A 21,314-nucleotide genomic window follows, 5' to 3' on the forward strand; every position below is an offset into this window, starting at 1 on the left:
CATAATACTCTTAAGTCTTCATTTTATGTGATGTTTATATTTTGGTGCCACCTAGATGCCCTGCTTGCTTTCAGGGCCTAATGCATTGTTAGGGAAGTTGCAGGCATAGAAGTAGACATGAGCTGTGCCCCGAGGAGCTTACAAGCGATGCTTTACAAACAGCCATTCCACTCCACAATTTTCTAAGGTAGGTAATTATTATTGTCTCCATTTTACAGGTGGGAAAAGCAAGGTTCAGTGTTTGATTTGCCCAAAGCTTCGCAGAATTCCTGATGCCATGCCTGAACTCAGATCGCCGCTCGCTCTCGTAGCGGTTTCTCAAGAGAACGAAGTGCTTCTCAGTATTAATGTCCTGTACTGTGTCGGGGGTGGGCGAGTGGGGAGAACCCTGCAATAGCGTGTGTGAATTCATCAGTGACAAGAGAAAAGCCCAGTTTGGGCTCAACCAGCTCTTCTGTATTGGAGCAGGGTTTAGTGTTTAAAACAAAACAAAACAAAAAAACCCACTAATTGTCTCGAGTAACTTTGTACTTCTTTTTTGGTCTGGCCTCAATTGCTTTTATGTTTTCTTTTTTTAATTACTCTTCTTATTATTCTTATTATGATTACAGTTCCTTTATTTTATTGAATTTAATTTCTTTTGTTTACGAAACATGCATGAACCAACAATGTGACTCTAGGAGGTTATTGCTGAGTTGTGCTGATGTCGATTTCATACTGTGATATTTTTTCTCTATTTACCTAGAGATCAGTATTTCAATATATAACGATGTGCATGTTTTCCCCCCTTCTCCCGCTGCATGCAGGGATTCGGGTTCGTAACTTTCGAGAATAGTGCTGATGCAGACAGGGCCAGGGAGAAATTACACGGCACCGTGGTAGAGGGCCGTAAAATCGAGGTGCATGTCTTCAGTAATTCAATTTCTTCTTTATATTTATTCTTTTGATTTCCTTTTTGTGTCTTGCCTCACTTATTTCACATTTGGATCCCAGTCTTGTGTGTGCGTGTGTGTTTGTGTCTGTCTCCTTCACCTCCCTGTACTGAAATGTATAAAAGTTTATACCCCTTACAAAATATTTTTATTGTTGTTTCGGGTATTTTTCTTTCCTTTTCTTTTTCCTTATTTTTTTTTCCCACCCACTCCAAATTTTTGCCCTTCTGCTGTCTTGATTTTTTCCTTTGCTTCAGTTTGCAAGGCTCCGATTTCCTGTTATCAGGCCTGAACAAAACTAATTGAAAGAGTACTGTCCGATTTCTAACTCTGTGTCCAAAAAGAAAGCAGGGGGCCAGCCAGTATCCTCTCTTTCCTCAGAGGCCAGTTCTCCTCCATACAAGTGTGAGATAATGCCCGTGGTGGGAGGGGAGGGTAGACGGGGCAGAGGTCCGGAGCAGGCTGTGCTGTACATGCAGCTGTTTTCTTGATATGCCTGCAGTCAAGAGTCCAAGCAGTGAAAGTCAATCCTTAAAGTTTCTACCAAGAAAAGCTCTCACTGCAGAATAATAAAGAGTTAACGTTGGCTGGCCAGCATAGCCATACGTTGGGCAGCAGCTGGTGTTCACCGGCTTTTCTTTATTCCACTGTTTTGAAGGCTAACTGGCGTCTCCCCTTTCTCCCTCTTTCTTAAAAAAAAAAAAAAAAAAATTAAAGATTAAAACAAAAAGCCGCCGTTTTGAGTAAGATGTCTGCATATTTTGCTTTTTTGTTTTGTTTTGTTTTTTTTATTTCCCTTTTCGATGGTTTAGCGTTTAGGGCCCTTCACTTGACTCACTCTTTCCATGGTAACTATACACAATGCTGGCGATGGTACGAGTTGGCGGTAAGTGAAACAAAAGCGCTAGAGAAGAAGCTTTTTTTTTTTTTAATTTTTCTTAAAATTACGAAAACAAAATTAAATAAGAAAGAAAAAATCCATCTGCCATCTCACATTAACACTACAAAATGTGATTTGACTTGTTGTCCCCACCCACCTCCTTTCCCCCTCTCCCCCTTTTATTTTCAATGCTGTTGAGTAATGCCGCCTGGACTTTGGATGTACATATCGTTTTGTAGCAGTCTGAGCTGTTTGATTACTGACTTCATGGTGATTTCCCCTTGCACATCTTACTCAGAGTTACTGAACTCCAGTTTGGCTGGTTTTTATTAATGCACCCATTTCCTCTTCTCTTTCTCTCCTGCCCCTTCTTTCTGCTGCTCTCTCTTTCTGAGACCTGTTTGTAGCTGTTACTGTTTGCTTTCTCTTTTCCTTTCTCTCTTTTCCCCCTCCCAAGTTTCTTTCTTTACTCAGTTAAATGCAGCTGTTGGTCTCTTTGCTGACTGGTGGTTTCTGATTGGTTCTGGCAATTTTTCCTTTCAAGTGCTTGTGTTGCACTTTGCTGTAGCAGCTGATTTCAGGCACTCGCTCCATTTTAATGATTGTCTGTGAGACCCTATCTCCTCCCTCCTCCCTTCCCCACCCTCTGAATCAATTGTGTTGTTTTTCTTTCTTTCTTTTATCTGTGTGTGTTTAACTGCATGCTCTCAGTCTCATCATTGTTGTTTCCCATTCTTTCTTTTTAAATGTGTAATGTTTCTATTGTTTTGGGGCCAAAACTAGAGTAAATGTAGTTCCAGATTCCTCACCCTGTGTAAGCTCATCATGCCATAAGTCTCAAGGGCCAAGAGCAACTTTTATAATAAAATTCATCTTAACCCTGGCCTCAGTTCCCATTTGGCATGTGTTTTGATGAACTATTCATGCTGTATAAAGACTTCACCCTCTTTGCAAGAACTTTGAGGCTGTCTGACATGGGGCTGCAATAACTTGCCTTCCAAACTGGTCCATCTTTTCTTTATCAGCACCATCTCTGTGGTAACACCCCACCTGCTTGAGCAATCAAAATGCTTCAAACTATACAGAGCTCTGTAAAGAGGGTGGAGGGCACAATAAAACAAGAGAAGACCCAGCTTCTATGTATTTCCCCTTTTTGTTCCAAGAGATTTTTGTTGTGGGGGAATATACAGAAAAAGGAGGAGGAAACTAGTGAACACAGAGCATCCAAATGTTTGGTAGTGTTCCAAAAATCTATTTAGGCCTTGAGAAGTCAAATCTAAAGCTGATCAGCTCCAGGTTACCTTTCTGTCTGAAAGGTATGTTTGCCTGAGATTTCTGGGCCCCATTTTAATGGTGAGTTTGAGAAATGAGTCAGTCTCTGCATYACCTGCTTCGGTTTCCATGTCCTGGGCTGCAGAGGTTATCATTGCCATTCTAACACAGTCTGAACAAAATAGCAGAAGACTTGCCATTAAGATTGATGAGCTGAAAATAACCACATGCCAAGGGGTGGCTGGATGTCTGAGAATCTGTACTTTACTCTTGTTGGCCTTTTATTTAATGCATAATTTAAAGTGCCACATTTAGCTGTAATATTTATAATGAAATGGCAATTGTAAAAGTAATTTAAACATTGCATTCTTGTAAAATTGGTTGTTTAATTTTTTTGCTCAGAGAAGTATAGTGTGTGTGATATCTGAGAGTTTTCCATCGTTTGCCCTAACGTCCTGTGCTTCCTTCCCTCTCCTTCCCCTCCCCTTTCTTACTTTCAGGTTAACAATGCCACAGCACGAGTGATGACCAATAAGAAGATGGTCACACCATATGCAAATGGTAAGAGAGACTTTGTGCTAATGATGAGCTGAAAGATTTGAAGGAAGATGGGAGCTTCCTGGCGAGGGAAAAAATCAGACCCCTCCTCAGGAAACCTGGACAAAAGAAAACAACCTCCCCCCTATAATATAGCATTATTCTTCAGTATAATGCTAAGTGTTTATAGAGACGTACCGTTTTACAGATGGAGAAGTTGGGCATGGAGAGGTGTGTTGACATGCCCAGTGTGGCAGAGCTAGGAGTAGAACCCAAAGATCAATGTGTTGCCTGATGCTGTTGCAGGCTCATGCTCTGCTGCTGTACAGTGGGATATACAGTACTCTTGAGTCTTGTTACCATCACTTAAATAAATACGAATGTAGGAGCATAATTTGAGGTATGTAATTGGATATATCTCAACTTTCGTTCTAACTGTAAATGTCTCCATCCCAGGTAGCCAGGGAAACAGAGGCATTGAGGCGATTTGTTCACTTTTTGTTACAGGTTGTGTCTGTATTCACTAGTTTTCCAATGAACCTGAATAAATAAAGATCAAGTTATGTGGGTAATAAAGAATCCTGTTTCATTTGGGTGTCTTGGTTCTTCTGTCTGTTCAGTGATTTTTATTGTATAGATACATACAGTGTAAAAAGTTGTTCTGGCAGAACTGAGTCCTACTTTGTTGYAGATTTTGAATCTGAATCTTTGTTCTGAAACAGGCAGTAAAATCCTTTTGGTCTGGARATGTTCCCAAACAGTTTCAACAAAACAGGAAGCTAAGCATAGGTAGTTGCTGGTGTGATAATCTGATTAGGTTACGGCATAAGACTTAGAAATCAGAAGGTCTGAATTTTATTTGTGGTTCTGCTACTGACTTGTAGCTCTTGTCAAACCACTTGATTTTGTTTGTAGAACTGGGGAAACAGGGACAGACAGAAAGGCTGGAACTCTGTTTTAGTGTTTGAAAGAAATTCTTGTAGTGAAAAGCAGTATAGCCATGTTGTGTTGTCCTGAAAATATGGACAGAAAATGTGTATGACTATTTGGTAACAAAAGTTGGCTTACATCGCAATGACTTATGAAATCTTRATAACCGATAGGAATATCCTTCATCTGCTTTGGCAGCCAGCAATGTCTAAATGTCTAAAACTACGCAAAGATGTTTGGTGTTAGGCCAGGCTTAAGATATACTGACTGGTGGTCACGTAGCCATTATTAACTTTGAGGGCTGATCCTAGTCCTCTTATTGCCCTCTCCTGTTTTGGTATTTGCTTTCAAGGTGGGCAGTGCAGAGAGAGCATGCCCAGTCTTGCAGAGGGAGTGTGTACTGCGTGTCTCATCRTTTCTCTGCCAGCAGAGGAAGATGTGATATTGATGGGCTACAGGTCAGTAAGTTGCTCATAGAGCTTCTGAGATTAGAGTGCCTAAAGTGCTTGAGGACACAAAGAGCAAGAGAGAGGCAGAGTACGTGTTTATTTAAATAACTGTGATTGATTGTCGGTAGCACAGATAGCATTTCCTTCTTCTTGGAAATCGGCCCAGATCATCTTTATTCCTCTTTCTTCTCTTGCTGGGTAGAAAGGGAAGAGAGAGACATGTTTATAGATCTGCTCAGTGGGAAACGTGAGGTTCTTCATACCCATTCTACAATGGCAGCCTAGTGACTTCTTCAAGTGTTACTCTCTCGCATATTTTATGTTGATGATTTTCAGTTATTGCCTGTTATCCAGATGATATTAAAGCCAATTCCCTAGGAACTCTTTCATTTGAAAAACAACATAAAGAAGGCAGGAAATACAAAAATAAAATGCAGGGGAGAAAGGTGAGAGAAGTAGACTGAATTGCTTTCTTGCAGTATAGTCTATGTAATGCAGTTAGGGAGGAAATCTCCTTTCAATCACTATGTTGCTTTTTTGCAGATCTCTGGCAAATAGGACAGACAACATGTTCTGAGATTTTTAAGKATGTAAATTGCCTTGCTTGGAAGCACAGGCCAGACTGGTGGATTTAGACAGGTTTCGAATCCACRGCGTTCCCTGTGAATGCACGAAGGTACTGCAGGAACTGACAGCAGAGAGATGGAGAGAACGCAGGGTCGCGCTGTGTTTGTGGGGAATGTGCATATAATGTAGTTGGCATTCCCCTCAGCGGCACGTCTGCTGTGCTGTGGATCAGCTGATGTTTTGCTGTTGCCTTCAATACAGCAACCTATCCTAGAACTTGACATTAGAAAAGGCAGTTGGCCTCCATCTACACCAAGGGGGATTGAGGTGGAAGCAGAAATTGCAAAGAACTGTGCCTGGGAAGCTGGGGTGCACACAAGAGACTATTCCCCATACCCATGCTACTCGCTCCTTCTCTTGGTGTAGATTTTGGCATTCACTGCAGTCTTTGTTGTTTCAGGTTGGAAGTTGAGTCCTGTGGTTGGAGCGGTGTACGGCCCTGAGTTATATGCAGGTAGAGCTTAAGTAGCCACTTCCACTTCTGCCATTTAACTGCAGTAGTGTGTGTTTATGTTCTTAATTTGCTGTTTCTTTGTAACATTTTTACTTTTTATTCTTTTTGAAATTAAATTAGCGTCCAGCTTTCAAGCAGATGTCTCGCTGGGCAATGACGCCGCAGTGCCCCTGTCAGGAAGGGGGGGTATTAACACTTACATTCCTTTAATCAGTAAGTAGCCCCCATTGGCCCCTCTATTGTTACTTTGCTCGAGTAAACTGTGACCTGTTACCCTTCTTCTCTCCAGTCTGTATAATATATACTTGAAAGGATGGGTCTCATTAGGAATAAGTTTATCTCTAGCCGAAGTATTCTGTGCAGCAGCTGCAACTTTTTTGTCTGCAGTGTGTTTCCATGCAAGCGAATGGATCTTTATAAGCAACGAGGAGGCTGCAGAACAAGGGGAGGGAGTGTGTGTGTGTGTGTGTGTGAGTGAGTGAGTGAGAGAGAGAGAGAGAGAGAGAGAGAGAGAGAGAGGAGTGGGCTATTCCTATTTTAATTCCCTTTAAAATCAAAGTGATCAAACAGGCAAATCCCTAAAGTACATATTATACAAGCTGTTAAACCACAAGTCCGTTGCAGGGCCCCTAGTAGTGTACACCTGGGTGCATGTTGGTTTGAATTTGTGCCTTGTGACTGGTTCCCTGCTTGTATCTATTACAAATTTGCAGATACCTCTAAGGTTTCATGTCATTTCACTCTGAGCCAGTTTACTCCAGCATAAAGTGTAATAAAGTAGGGCTTAACATACATAGAGCCAATTTTTGGTCACATTCGTTAAACGAAGATGGGCTCTCAGTGAACTGGCACTTTGTGGGGAATTTCTGCTGCAGTTACATGGGCTATCTTGTCTTGCAGGCTTTAAAGTGAACATACAGAGGATTGGGTGGCAAAGAGTGGGAGGGGAAAGGAGGGAAGAGACTCTGATGTAAGTTGATTGACTTTAAGGACCTCTTGACAAATTATTTTAAAGACCCTCTGCAGTTTTGGAAGAGCCACCTGCTATGTTCTTAGTAACTCTGTGTGTCTTGGACTTTAACCAGACTGCATGATAGTGTCAAAAGAGGGGAGGAGGGAATGTATGTAACATGTTTGTGATGGGTAAGGCATGCTAAAGCATTAACCCCTTGCATGCCAAACCTCTCTGCAACCCTTCTTCCTCTGAAGGCCACGGTATAGCAGGAAGTATATACGCTGTATCTGCTGGGCTGTATGCATGCCTCTTTGCTGGACTGATGCAGAACACTGCTGCTGTGGAGCCTACTGTATCATTTTGCTTTAAGCAGAGAGTTGTCTGTAGGATAGGAGATTGGATCCTCTTCACCCTCTGCCTTGTCTGTCTTTACAGTTCCAGGCTTCCCCTATCCAACTGCAGCCACCACAGCAGCCGCGTTTCGAGGAGCCCATCTGCGGGGCCGAGGAAGGACAGTTTATGGGGCAGTCCGGGCGGTACCTCCTACAGCCATCCCTGCCTACCCAGGGTAAGCATTGGTCACTWGAACAGAGTGCTCTGCACAACAGTGTTAAGTAACTGATTGGCTAACAATTAAAACATAACTAAAATTGTCTGGATGGTGAGAGTCAGGACATTGCTAGTTCCGGAGTATTCTGCACACAATGACATTGAAAGAGGGCAAATATAAATTTTTCTGCATTACATTCTTGCTTGAAACGATTTTCAGTATTCTGAAATTCTGGTAGTTAAAAGCAACAGCTTTAAGGCACTGGTGGATTCCTTCTCATAATTTCTGAATTTGTCTGCATAGTATTCATCATCCATTGACCCAATGTGTTATAGCACTACTGAGAAGGAGACAAAGAGAGAAGGTCTAAAGTTTCTGAAAAGTTTCTGCTCTCTGCACTCCCTTTGCATTTTGTTATCCAAGAATGAGGAATATTATCCATTACCTTCATGCCTCACCATCTGGCAGTAGGACACAGGAGAGCCAGTTACCCACAATGGATTTGCTTTCTTTGTTGGAGACAGTTTAAAAAGGTTTAAAACAAAGATTAATCAAGTCCATTAATTTGATGTTGGGAGTGTTTGGGATATAGGGAGAATGAAACTGAAACAGTCTTCTCCTAAATTTTATATAAAACAATGCTGTTAGCATTGTAAGAATKCCTTAGCGTTCTTTGCCCTCTGATTTTTCACTAGTAATGTAGTAGAATAGATTCTGTTGCAAGAGTATTCTGCTGTTTAAAAGTACAGGAACTAGACTTGTTCATGAGTTTTGTGGGTTTTTTTGCTTGTTTGTTAAAGTGTGATGGAGCAACAGATAATTCATCAAATCCCTTTCAAACTCTCTTTTAATTTTGAGGATGCTTTATTCATATTGCCTGACTAAGTAATTTTATTTACCGTATTCTCCAGGCAACATTCTCAGAAAGAATAGGAGTAGGAAAGAGTCTTCCAAGAGAGAGGAATTGACTAACCCTTGCTTTTCCTTTAGACTAGCCCCAAAAGGGAAGAAAAGAAAATATACATCTCTTATTAAAAAAAAAAAAAAAAAAAAAAGGGAGGTGGAAGCCACATACTGATGTAAGGAGCTGGTCTGATCTTTGCTAGATAAGCTTGCAGCACCTTCTGTAGTAGATTAAGTGGGGAGAGCTTCAAAGCGCAGGCTCATACTGGAAGTGAGGCTCAAAGAAGCAAGCTGCAGTGGTCACACRTCTGTCTAGCTTTGGACTCAGACAATTCAGGCAATGTTTGTATTTAATTCACCTTAAGACTTAAAATGAAACCTCTTGTCTGAACATGTAGGCCTTCCAAATAGAGTATTTCTATGTTTTTTTAGATCCACCTCTTTTTTGCCACTGCTCTTAGTTCATGTTCTATATCCTCTGACCTGCAACTTGTCTGTCTGTCTTTGTTGCTCTAAAAATGACCCAGTCCTGTTTTATTAGGAAAAGCTCCATAGTGAAACAGAGAAGCAAAGCTGAGCTAAGTGCTCCTATATAGACGAATTTGAAATACTCGCACTGGGGAGGGAGAGGGCTGGTGTTTTTTATCCCTGGGAGTAACGGCTAGAGCATTCCTAGCAAGAGGCTGTCACGAGTGGTGCACTGGGAGAAATTCTAGGCCTGTGTTTGATATAAATCCAGCCTGAGGCCTGTGTAAAGGATTTATTTCCATTTAGAGTATGGGCCAGGCTCCAATGACTATCCCTTCCAAATACTGTCTCATGACTGTATTTACTTTCATGACGTTGAGTTTGTCTGACTCTGACCAATTTCATACATCTTTATTGGCAGTGTATTATCCAGTAGATAATTTGGATGACAGCAGTCACATTCACAAAAGACCCRGAACTGTCCTAGTCCCAAGCAATGGGATGTAGTTAACTAATTCTTATTTATTGTCATCATAGTCTGAATTGCTACATGATATTTTTCGAGTTTGACTCCTCGTGAATTAACTTAAAATGTGCTATTCAGTTCTATGTTGCAGTAACCTGTAGGACAGCCACAACAACTATATGTGGGTACTGTTGACCTCAACGGAGTCAGGGGCAGGCACATATTCCTGACACATTACTCTGCATCAGTTACTTTTTCCCTGGCCAGTGGAAGGATGACACCATAAAATCAGTCATCAGCGCAGGAATGATCAAGATATAGTGAGTAATGAGGAAGAAGACAGTAAAGAATGTTCCAGGCTAACTCAAAACTGGTAGAAAGAATAGTTTTTTTCAAAACCTRTGGTTTTTGTCTTGTCATTGAATTTAAGAGCTTAGCAGGATTCCAAAATAAGGAATGTAGAAAAATAAAAGCTTACTGGAATTGCCATGCTGGGTCAGGCCTGAGGACTATTCGGTTTGACTTGTTTTCTGACAGTGTCCAGTGCTAGATACTCCAGACGAAGGTGCAAGAAATCACGYCATTCTCTAGTAGTTTAAACATTTATTTCAAGGTCTAAAGCTCAGATTTATTAATGAATATATGAAATGGTACTTAAAGGCATGGACATTTATCCAAGGAAGGTTAAAAAAAAAAAAGGAGAGAGAGGAAAAAAAAAAAAGAAATGTTACAACCTCTGATACATAACTCTGATGGTAAAACTAGTACTGGAATACTGCCCTGATTTGTAGCAGCTATACTTTTTAAAAAAGAAGGCTGATAAATTAGACTTCAGCCCCAAAGCTATAAGAATTAAGTCTATGTCTGAAAAACTTGCCCACTRTAAAACTCAATCAATCAATTTTATTTCTCAAACTATAGCTGAGAAAATTACTTGTTTGTGATCGTTAAGTACCTATGTAAAGAGTAGGCTTGTCATAGCAAAGAATAATTTAGTCAGGAAATCTAAATATATAAAAGATTAACTAATTCAAAGTCAAAAGTAGATATAAGTCAGATAAGACATAAGGTAATAGAGATTATTGAATTTAGAATTTTTATTGGTTTTTTATTTCTTTAACACCACAGTCAACTGTTGGTACAGCTCAATTAATGATATGATGGCTGTTTTGCAAAATCAAGGTATTTCTATTTCTGGTAAACATATTTTAGCTCAGCTAGCGGTCTTTATGCAGAAGATGGTCAGACTACATAACCTCAAATGGTCCCTGTTGTTTTAAAATGAATGAATTCGTTCAGTTTTTGTTAGCATTAAGAATCACAGTTATGGTTATTTTAGCATGTAAATAAACCTTGCCAAATTTGGACATTTGCAATTAGTGTCAGATAAGTTCTGACTGAATGAGACACTGAAGATGCTTGGTTGCTTGAACTGCTGCTTCCATTTAGCGGTTTTTCTTGCAATTTGCTCTGGAGAGCTGGTGCTGGCATCTCTTGGTAACAGGATTCTAAGCTACAGGAATAGAGGCCTGATCCAATGTGGTAATGCTTGTAGTAATCCAAATGATTGTGTCCGGAATAACTGTTAAAAATGCTAACCTGTTAATAAACCAACAGTCACATCTTCTGTCATGCGTTTGCCTTTCCCRCAGGGGCAGGTGCAGTATCACTGCTAAAACACTCCTGATCCTAGATAGAGAACCCAGCAATGTAAGTCACTGCCCCAGGAGCCAAATTCTTTGTTTTGTGATTGTAAAAATTTAGCTTCAACAAACATGATCTTATGGCCTGCTTTCTCCCTGCTGAAGTGGCTCCCCTCTTGCTCTAACAAGGATCTCTATCTTCATAGCAGCTCCAAATGCTCTCGGAGACCATAGTAACTCTGTCCATTGGGAGTGGAGTGAACTTTTCTTGGGTAGACAGCAAGACTAAATTATTCAAGCAGTAGCTAACACTGCAACAGATTTTTTCCTTTCTTTTTTTTTTCCTTTTTTTAAGTAATAGCATGCAGAATTTTGGCAAGATATGCTGGGCTTTTTCTTGTGTGTGTGTGCCTTACAATACGTGGGTGGCTGAGGGTGGCAGGCTCTCGGCAGCAGTTCACATTCCATCTGATGAGTTTAAAAAAATAATATTTTTAAAAAGCTAGTGTTGCATACCTTCTTTTTGTCTTAATGCTACTGGTAAGTCCTACCCACTAGATCCATGAATCTCACAGATGGTAGGGCTAATTGTTTTCAGAGCCTTGAGTGAGTTTGTGCAGAGCTATTCAGAGGAAAAACAGGAGGAACTTCTTCAGTACGAAAGCGCACACTGAACATGAATGGGTGGGGGGCATACCCTCTCTTCCTTCCTCATCCTTCCCCAACCCTTGTCCCCAAAGCAAGCTGCTTAGCCTTACACTAGCAAATGCTCTCATAAGAGTGGCTCTTTGGGAACCCCAGACTCTGGTTTGCCTGCTTTTGAAGTTCTGAGAGAAAGAAAACAATGACTTAAAGCAGAAAAAGCACCATCCCATGGAAACCCTTCCAGTTGCTCCTCTGTGCTACGGAATATGTCGTTACTGCCAGGGACTCCCACTGCACCTTTCAATTCTTGGACCTTGGACCAGTCACCTAACCTTTTTAGCTCATTATCTCTGCTTGTGAAAGCAATGCATTGTGGGTATTTTTGGTTTTTTCTTTTTAATTACATTTCTCTGTGTTTACTTTGATCAGAATTGATTGACTTGTTTTCCTGAGGTGTTGCATTGGTTCTTTAAGATGCTGAATAATAATACTTTGCATGCTTGTGTGATCAGCCAAATCTTATCGCATGTCTAATGTGCAGGGTAAAAGCAGGTGATGTATGGATGTCAGAAACAAAGTCATGCAGCCCTGTGAAACTCGAAATGTGTAATTGTACACAGCACTCTGAAATATGCTTCTGACCTAGGTGATTCCAGTCCCTGTGGGATTCCTTCTGAGGGGCTTTTAGATTCCAGAGCCCACTTCACGAAACCAATGTTTCCATGTGTTTAGGGGGTAACCAAAATAATTCCACGAGAATAACCAGAGTGGAGGTTTCTAAACCCTTGTTTCTCTTCTTCAGGACAGCAGATCTTTTTTGAGTCTGTTTTTACTGTACAACATGGTTGTTCCCTCCCTCTCTCCTTTGCATACTGTCTCCCCCTCTGCCCACCCCTTTCCCCCTTTGCATGCCATGGAAGATGACTTGGAGCCGTCTAGCGTGCGTGCGCACACACGTTCTCTTGCTGATTTGCTCCTGCCAAAAGCCCAGGTTGTGGATTCATACATCACCTGCCTGTGTAAAACGCATGTGCATGCTGCCGTCCTCAATAACCGGAATGTGTTTTCTGTTCTTTTGTTTTTTGTTTTTTGTTTTTTTTGTTTTTGTGTGGATTTTCTGCAGTGTGGTTTACCAGGACGGATTTTACGGTGCTGACCTCTATGTAAGTACACACACCGGAGCCTTCTCATCCCCAACCCCTGACAAGCCAGCCTTTTTTTTTTTTTTGGTTTGTTTGGTTTGGTTTGGTTTGTGTTTTTTTAATATCATTTACTTTTAATTTTCTTCTTCCTTGTGGATATATATATATTTATATATTTAGGAATGCAAGCATGCTTCTCTGTCACTGCGCTTGCCCCTGGGTGCAAGACCTAAGCCTTTGGGTTTCCTGATCATTGCCAGGGTCAGTTTACTGGGTGTCCTCTCCCCCACATGCACACTGCTACTAATCAACCTGAGAGATGATTACCAAATTAAAATTTCTCTCAACACTTCTCTCATTTACATAATTTGGATATAAAAATAACAGGACTGGTTTAGCCTCAGACCTTCCCTTTCCTTCTCCCCCTCCACCCTCCCCTTTTTCTCCCCTCTTGGGGCCCTTTCAGGTTTGATTTGTGCAGCCCACACTAAACTGAGTGAGTTTTGCCTTTACATATGTTTGTATGCCACTGGGATACAGAGATTATCCCTTGGGGAAGACACTGGGGCTGATTAAAAATAGAGACTGAGAGGTTGGATTTCTCATTTTGCTAGTAAAAATGTTACCTAAATAGACTAGATTCTTGTACTGTAGGCAATTGTAAAGTAGAAGTGTATGGGGATATTCAGTTAGAAAAGTCAGCATGCTCCTGCTGTCTGGTAGTTATCTCTGAAGCTGCAGGAGACACTGTTTCTGTCCTGTGGCTGCACAGCCAGTCTGTATTGTGAATCTTCAGAGCATCTGTGTACATAGTTGTGGATTGAGGGCTTCTGACTGGCTAGTAAAAAGGGCATTTTTCTTTCTAATGGAGAGTTGCCACAGAATAACTGTGATAGCAATATGATCTTCAAAACCACAATGTTCAGCTCCAGTACTGCCATCGCAACTTGTGGACTGCATAACTCTAGCAAAGTTTCCTTTCGCAGGATAATAGRTGATACATCTTTGGAGCTGGAAAAATTTTATATTGGATAGTGCCACAGTAATCAGCATGGWTTTTCATGTCCTTTGAAGATGCTGCTCTCGATATTTAGAAAGAGGACCTCAGAGGTTAGATTCCAGATAATGGATAGAGTTAGCTTTTGGATTTCTCTGACCTGTGGGGAGAATCAGGTCTTGTAAAGGCACTTTTCCCAAAATAATTACAGTTGTTGAAAAGCATGCTGTCTAAACACAGAGATACTGGGTGCATTTCTTCATTCTTACATACACTATTGTGTGCTCATTCCTCTAAAAAATGATGTGCCTGATCAAGTGCTCTTTTATAAAACTTTGTCAAGGATTACTAAAGAGTTCCGAGTTTTCCCGCCTCACTTCTAAAACGCTAGTCTTTACAGCCAAGTTTGCTACAGCAAGTGGACAAGCAAATAGGCTTGGAGTGTCTCTTCCCTGTGAGTATGTCATAGAAGAGGCTGTCTTGTTGAAAGGGAAGATTGGCCAGGGTTAATCCCTATTTATTTCAGAAAACTCTTTCAGAGCTTCCAGTGTTCCTGAAGAAGAGAGGCTTATTTAACGTGTTTTAAGGGCAGAAACTTCAGTAATGAAGAAATACCCATAATCACTTTGAACTGCACTGCAGTAGCATCACTTGTTATGAAACAGAGACCCAAAATCAGTCTAGAACCATTAGATAAAYTTCTGAACACTTTGCTTTCTGTGGTTTGGGTCTCACTGTAAAAAAAGCAGGACTACGGAATAGGGCACTCCTCAAGGTAGATGAGATGTGCTTTTTGCTATATTATTGTTGCCCAGAGATCTTAAATATAGCTCAAAAAAAGTAGTTTTGATCATAACATGAAGTTACCCTTCCAAACAATTTGAATGAGTGCAGCTGCCCTATACTCCACTGATCTGTATTGTTTGCTGTAGTGTTYACGTTCAACTGATTGCTGCAAACGGGTTGTTCAGAGTGTAGGAGTGATGGTGAAGGATTCTTCAATCATGATATTCCTACCTGTGATGTGGTTAGGGGGAAAGTTAAACTGAGATTCCCTTAGCTCTTCTGAGTCAGTGGGCTTGTGCTGAGGAAAGGCTCAAAAGGACCTTGGGCTAGCAGGGGCTAGTTAGTGGTAGGCAAGCTGAAGGGGAAGTGTCCCAAGTTTGGGCTGCTTTTTCCACAGAAGTGTTAAGCACTGATTTCTCATTTTCCTCCTCCTCCTCCTCTTCCTCACTCCTTTTTTTTTTTGTTTTTTCTTTCCTGGGGCAACCATCCTGCTAGCTATTTTCTTCTATGAAAAAGGCATTCCATTTCTTGTTGGATGCATCCCACTCTGGCAAGATACCTGCATTTATAAAACAACCTGCCCCAGGATGTGGAGGGCTTTGGGAGATAACAGTTCCATTTTGCATCATAAGAAGGTTTATCTTTCTCCTGCCATGGGGTCAATCTGGGCTAAAAGCCACCTATGTGAAGACCACTCCTGCCTGTGAAAAGCGTGCTTGCATCCACTGGAAAGAAAAGGCTGGTGAGCCCCACCGCGGGCTGTTTGTATGATTGTTTCTTTCCACAGCTGTGTTTTTTGAACTGCTCTTCCTGTGTTCTGTTATAGAATAGTCTTACAGGAACCAATCATTAGCGCTAAAATACCTCAGGTAGGAGTGCCAGTGTGACCTGCCAACCAATCAGATTGTGGATTGCAGTGGAAAAAACTGAATTATACTAACCATTCCAGCACCACATTAGAGATGGGAACAGAGGCTTTTCTAGGGTAGTGCAGACTCATGTGTGATCAAAGCCCCCGCTATGGCAGGGTGGCATGTGTCCAGATTTCACACCGAGTGGCATTTCATTAAAGAAAAATAAAAAAACAAAACAAAAAAATTAAATGGAAGGGTTAACAAGGTCATGCTTGTCCCATTACCATGTAGAAGCACCTGCTGCAATGGACACTGTTGTCCTGTCACCTCTTTTAATTCATTCATGCTCATTCCTGGTGCACATATGCCACCCTTCTACTACAGAAATACTGGAAACAGTTCTAGCCCTTTCTGCTTCTAAACTTACTTTATAGGGCAATTTAGGGGTAGAAAAGATGCATTCTAGGTCAGACAAATAAACGATCCTAAAATTGGGACATACGCCTCAATCTAGCCGGTGGCCAAATGTATATAACTGGTAATGTGAGTTTTATATTTTTCCAAGGACATGGAAATGCCTGTGTTCTGGTGGCATAAAGGCTCTTCCAAGTAAAAAATGCCAGCGACACACTTTGTGTGCCTAAGGCAGCAAGAAAAGAAGAAAAGGGAGGCTTATGACCATAGGATACATTGAAACAGTAAGATGTAGTCTTGGATTTCTTCACGTTATCATTGGATTGATCACGTAATGGACCTGAAGAGTGGAAGAGAAGACTGACTCACTTTGAGCTGAACCACATAGTCTTAAAGTGATCATTTTCCTATGCTAACAGCTGCAGTAATTGGAGCACTGCTTTGGGTGGGGTTTCAGCTTCCCATGATGWTGTTTTGCCATGTTTGTCCCATATTCCCCGAGATAACACAATATTGAAAAGGCCAACATTTAATGTTAAAGAAGGAATTAAAAATATATTTTTATTGCTGAGCCAATGATAACATCACAGAAGAGTAATTGGAAATTTGGGGGTTGTGAGCACGTGAGCAAATCCAGTTGTTTGGCAAAACAAAATCTGTAGGTTCAGCCTCTGTAGACATTAATACAGGACAAGGGGCTCAACACAGCTCCAACAACACTGGCAATGTATCAAGAGAAATAGAATTTAAATAAGCAGCACTTAGAGCTGTATTCATCTCATTTGCTCCTGAAACGATCCAAAAGACTGTACTAGAGAGAAMTGATCTTGATTTAGGCAGTCATTTTGGTTGCTTATTATTGCCTGGTTAAAATGCATTAGCCTTTTCCTTAGTTTCTGTATTTCCTCCTCAAGTTCAAGAGAATTGAACTGTCTCATTGGTAGAGGTGTCTCTGACATAGCATTTCACAAGAAACTCAGACACACTCATCTCTTCTGAGGCAAGGCTAAAGATTTTAAAAACAGAATTTAGATGGATAAACCTGTCACCATGGAATCCCTTTACTTAAATAAATGGAGTGGGAGTTTGCACATCTGTCCTGGGTTTCAGAGACTATGCCACTTGATGGTGTCTTCTGTTGCAGTCTGGCTGTAGCACTGGAGGAGTGTGGAGCAGCTAACAAGGGCTTTTTTTCTATTTTTGGGAAACATGAATACCCATGTTTGTTGAAGATGCCCTACTCTGATACAGTTATATTTCCTACAGTACATGAAGTGAGTGGCATCAGAAATCACTAGGGATAATAGGGCCTTGTAGCTGAGGTGATGGGTGAGCTTTGCATTCCAGATAAAGTTGTGTGTGAACAAGAATAGCAGGAGAAAATACTGGTGCATTGGACAAGCTGAGTAGGGCTTTAGATGGGCATTGATGGAATTATATGTGGGTCCTGGGTTATGGAGAACAGTAGCGTCTGCTGGGTAAGGCAATCTGCACAGCATCTGCTTCGCTCTGTAYGGTTCCCAGAGCTTGCTGAAAGCTTTTAAAACCAGAAAAAAAATTGGAACTTTCCTCCTCTGTCCTTCACCCTGTTTTGTTGTTATTGGACCTGTTGGTCATGCTAAATACTACATCTCTCTGTCAGAATTCCCCAAGCTGTCCACACTCATTGCTCCTATGACAGGAAAGTACCATGGCCATTATAATCCCCATTTTTGATTTTATTTAAAGTACACACAAGTAGAGTTTGCAGACCGCTTTGAACTGAGCGAGTCTGCCTGTGTGTGTACCTATATCCCGTGACATTTTTTTTAACCAACAGTAGTTTGCATCAGTGCATGRAAAAAAGCAATACACGTCAGCTATTTCTTAACTTCATTTCTCCAATGAATTATTTCTCCTGTTTTTGTTTGTTGTGCAGTTRACTAAAGAAATGTTAACATCCCACTCTAAATCTCTCAGTGGAGTCTCTGTTCCCTTCTCTGATATAACAGATGGGTTATTGCTTGTTATAATTATTAACATTGTGGTGTGGGACAGGGTTAGGGTGGGAGCCATTTTGGGGGGTGAGGGAGGGAGGCTGTGGGGACCATTAAGGTTGGAATGTTAACTCCAGTGGTGACTGACTGTTTCCGTAATAGCAGGTTGTTGTGGCTGCACGCTCTAGTACTTGAGGCTGTGTACTTCACTGAGCTTGTGGTAGAGCCTAGGGCGAACTGCTGTCCCAAGAGAATGCTGGGATGGATAGAACTAGCCAATATGAGTCTGAACGTGGTGACTTTGCTGGTTGTTCTAGCTCCAGATGTCAGCATGCTTAGTTTTTAATTTTGATTAATAAATGTTACGCCATTCCCCTTCCCACACCTGATTCCAACCCTTCTTTTCTTTTTTCTTTTTCTTTTCTTTTTTTCTTTTTTTTTTTGTTTTCCTTTACAAGAAAATTAAGTTAAAAGAAAATTATATGATAACCTTCTCTGGTTTCAAACTGCATCTTGCTGTCATGGTTAGAGTATATGCCAGTCACATTTAATACAGCTTTGATCTCAAATGTGGCTTGTAAGCATAAGGCCAAGTGGGATTCTGGGCATGTGATAAAGCAGTCTGCCCTGCATAGAATAGTGACAGGTGCAAAATGTATTTTATTCCATGCCCAAGTGATAGACCACATCAAGGTTTCGGGAAGCTTAAAAACTTAAGGAAGAACTGCAACAGCATTGGTATGAGGTTTTGTTTGAATTTGCTGATCAAGAATTTGGTTTGAATTAAGGTTGCACCTTGTTCATCTCTTTGTCATGTTTTGGAGATAGTGGTAATTGTGGCACAATGATATAATGCTAAAAACAAACTAAACCTCCCCAGACCATTGATCTGAAATGCAGGAACTGAAATTGCTAGGTAAGAATAGGAGGGACAAAACTGTGCTGCAATACMTCTTTCAGGCAACGTGGTGATGTTTCAGAGATGAAGACTCTGTGTTTCTCACTCTTTTGATAACTAGAAGATTGAAAGTTCTGTAAATTACTCCACAGTAGGACATCATCATCAGGCGTGTTTTCGATAGCATGTTACCCTTCGTGAGCATGCGCTCTAGTAAGGCAATACAATTAAGTTAAAGCCATTCTTTCTATTTTAAAACCTAACTAGCCCAAAGCTGAGCACTACTAAACAGACATGGAATCCTGTAGTAGACACAGTATTGTCTACTATCTTGTATTCTTAGATCTTTTGGTTGAATGTACCTATAGACAAGAAGCAGTAGAGTTATTCTGAGCTGATTCTGGAGGTGAAGAGCATAAGGCTGCCTTCTGGTCTTTCAAGCTCTAAAATGTCAGTTAAAAAAAAAAGAAACAAACAAACAAAAAAGCCAGAAGCAATATGGAGTTTTCCAGTGTTGTTTATGGCCCTGTTTGATTCTGGCCAATTAAAGCCGTGGTTCATTTACTATTTCCCCTCCCTCTGTAGAGTTAACCGTAAGTGTTTAGAATCATAGAATTTTTTTAAAAAAATCTAACCTCTACTTTCCTGACTACCGCACAGCCTTTGCCTCTATTTGGAGAGGGGGCATGCCTCTGTCTCCCATTATTGCTGTGTATTGAGGTGTACAAGGCTGTGTGTGTTAGAACCATCTGTCCCAGAACTATTTGTAGGAATTACAGTAGGAGATTCACAAGTCTTCCTTTGGGTCAGGATTCACATTTTGCTAACTTGGCTATAACTGTTTTTAGTAACTGTCTCTTATCAGTGTAACCGTATTTTAAAAGTGTTCCCTTTATTCATACAGGTGTAGCGTAGGTAGAAATGCAGCAGTGATATAGACTGCTGTGACCTGATTTTCCCCAACGTGTTCCCCCCTTATGTGGAAGAAGGGGATGATGTTCGGGCTGGTATTGCTGTTACTTTGCTTCTTGGCARCTCTGAGACTACCAGAGATTGTCTTCTCTGACCATCTTTTCCTTATCACTTTTGGGCTTCTCTGGCTATTGATATTTTTATGCATCTGAGCCAAATGAAATTCCAGCCTTTGGGGGTCTCCTAGGCATGCCTTATTTATTTATTTCTTCATTTATTTATTTATTTATTTATTTATTTATTTTTGAGAGAAGGAAAAGCAGGAGTTTCTATGAATGATCCCCTTTCTAAAATATACACTTGACAGAAAAAGTGCCACCTCTTATTTTTGCAGTATAAGAGGAAAGGAACATAGAAATAATGTTAGATACAAGATTTCAGCTTTCTTCTGTTTTTATCTTCCTCCATGCCAAATTTAATTTCCTACTGGGAAGTAACCAGGCTCAGATTTGCTTCTGTTCATTACTTCTGCTAGACGGGGTGATGGGAGAGGCACCCTAGCTCTGCTGAGCAATGGAAGATGCATGGGTTAGTGGCCATGCTTGTGATAGATGTGACATGGGAGCTGATGCAGTTTGAAACATTTCCTCTCCTTGTGATGTGTGTGGTTTTTTTTATTGTTGTTTTTTTATCTCTGTGTGGATGGGCAGGTGTCCGTAAAGTCAGTTCTCTTCTCTCCTGCAGGGTGGATACGCAGCCTACAGATATGCACAGCCTGCTACTGCAACAGCAGCCACGGCCGCTGCAGCCGCTGCAGCAGCTTACAGCGATGGGTATGTAAGGGGGAGGTGCCCACGGGGACTAGCTTGCTGTGCTCAGGAATTCAAGGAGCATTGATCCATCACAATACTTCTACTTCTTTCCCTGTTTCTTTGTCTTACTTGCATTCGCATGTGCACACATGCATGCACAACCTGACACGGAAAGACTTGAATGCACGRTTTGTCTCTCTGCTCCTGGGTATATGTGAGCTGGCACAAATCCTGGTCTCTTCCTTATCCTTGTGATTCTTTACCCAAAGGAGGCGCAGTGTGGTTATGGCCTCAAAGCCAAGAGACGTGGTTTGCATTGCCAGCTCCTTGCTCTGTGACCCTGGGMAGGTCATTTAATGACTGGGTGCATTTTTCTCCCCATCCGTGAAGTGAAAATTGCTTAGCTCATGCAATACTTCAAGATGCTTTAACTGTATAAATGCAGAGGATTATCATCATCAGAGTGCTTACCTTAAGATTTTCCATCTCCTATGCAGTAAGCCCACATTGTAAGCCTAGTRCATGTGAGAGCATTAAAGTTTATACTCCCTTCTCATTCTGGAGAATCCCCCGCTGCTTTCTATTTAGAGCAGTTACCATGCCAGTAATGCTAGCACCAGMAGTCACTGTTCTCCCAAACTGCATAACTCAAGGTAAAGGATGCACAAAGTATCGTGTGAAAAGTGACAACCTYTTTCCTACACTTTCCTACAGGTTGAGATCATGGCTTCTGCCTCATACCCCCTCGCAGGCCGTTCTCTGCCTGTCTCATACAATGCATGGCAGTATGCCCGTAGATTATCTTTTTAGAG

General features: G+C 41.1%; 1 protein-coding gene across 7 annotated transcripts in view; it reads left to right on the top strand.

The window, feature by feature from the left end:
* Positions 1-21,314, top strand: part of RBFOX2 (RNA binding fox-1 homolog 2) — a 114,897-nt gene that overhangs the window by 85,836 nt on the left and 7,747 nt on the right. For 3 of the 7 annotated variants that reach the window (XM_085323604.1, XM_085323600.1, XM_085323602.1), the window contains exons 5-11: positions 807-899; positions 3,585-3,645; positions 6,028-6,081; positions 6,202-6,294; positions 7,472-7,604; positions 15,463-15,505; positions 20,435-20,523. In XM_085323604.1, the coding sequence (XP_085179730.1) occupies positions 807-899; positions 3,585-3,645; positions 6,028-6,081; positions 6,202-6,294; positions 7,472-7,604; positions 15,463-15,505; positions 20,435-20,523 (566 nt within the window). Of the gene's footprint in view, positions 1-806; positions 900-3,584; positions 3,646-6,027; positions 6,082-6,201; positions 6,295-7,471; positions 7,605-12,834; positions 12,875-15,462; positions 15,506-20,434; positions 20,524-21,314 lie in introns of those variants that run through there. The other 4 variants (XM_085323607.1, XM_085323601.1, XM_085323606.1 and 1 more) reach the window with 4 other exon arrangements.

Source organism: Rhea americana, unplaced genomic scaffold (genome assembly GCF_003343005.1).
Source record: "Rhea americana isolate MKP2758 unplaced genomic scaffold, rheAme1 scaffold_85, whole genome shotgun sequence".
Taxonomy (NCBI): Eukaryota; Metazoa; Chordata; class Aves; order Rheiformes; family Rheidae; genus Rhea; species Rhea americana.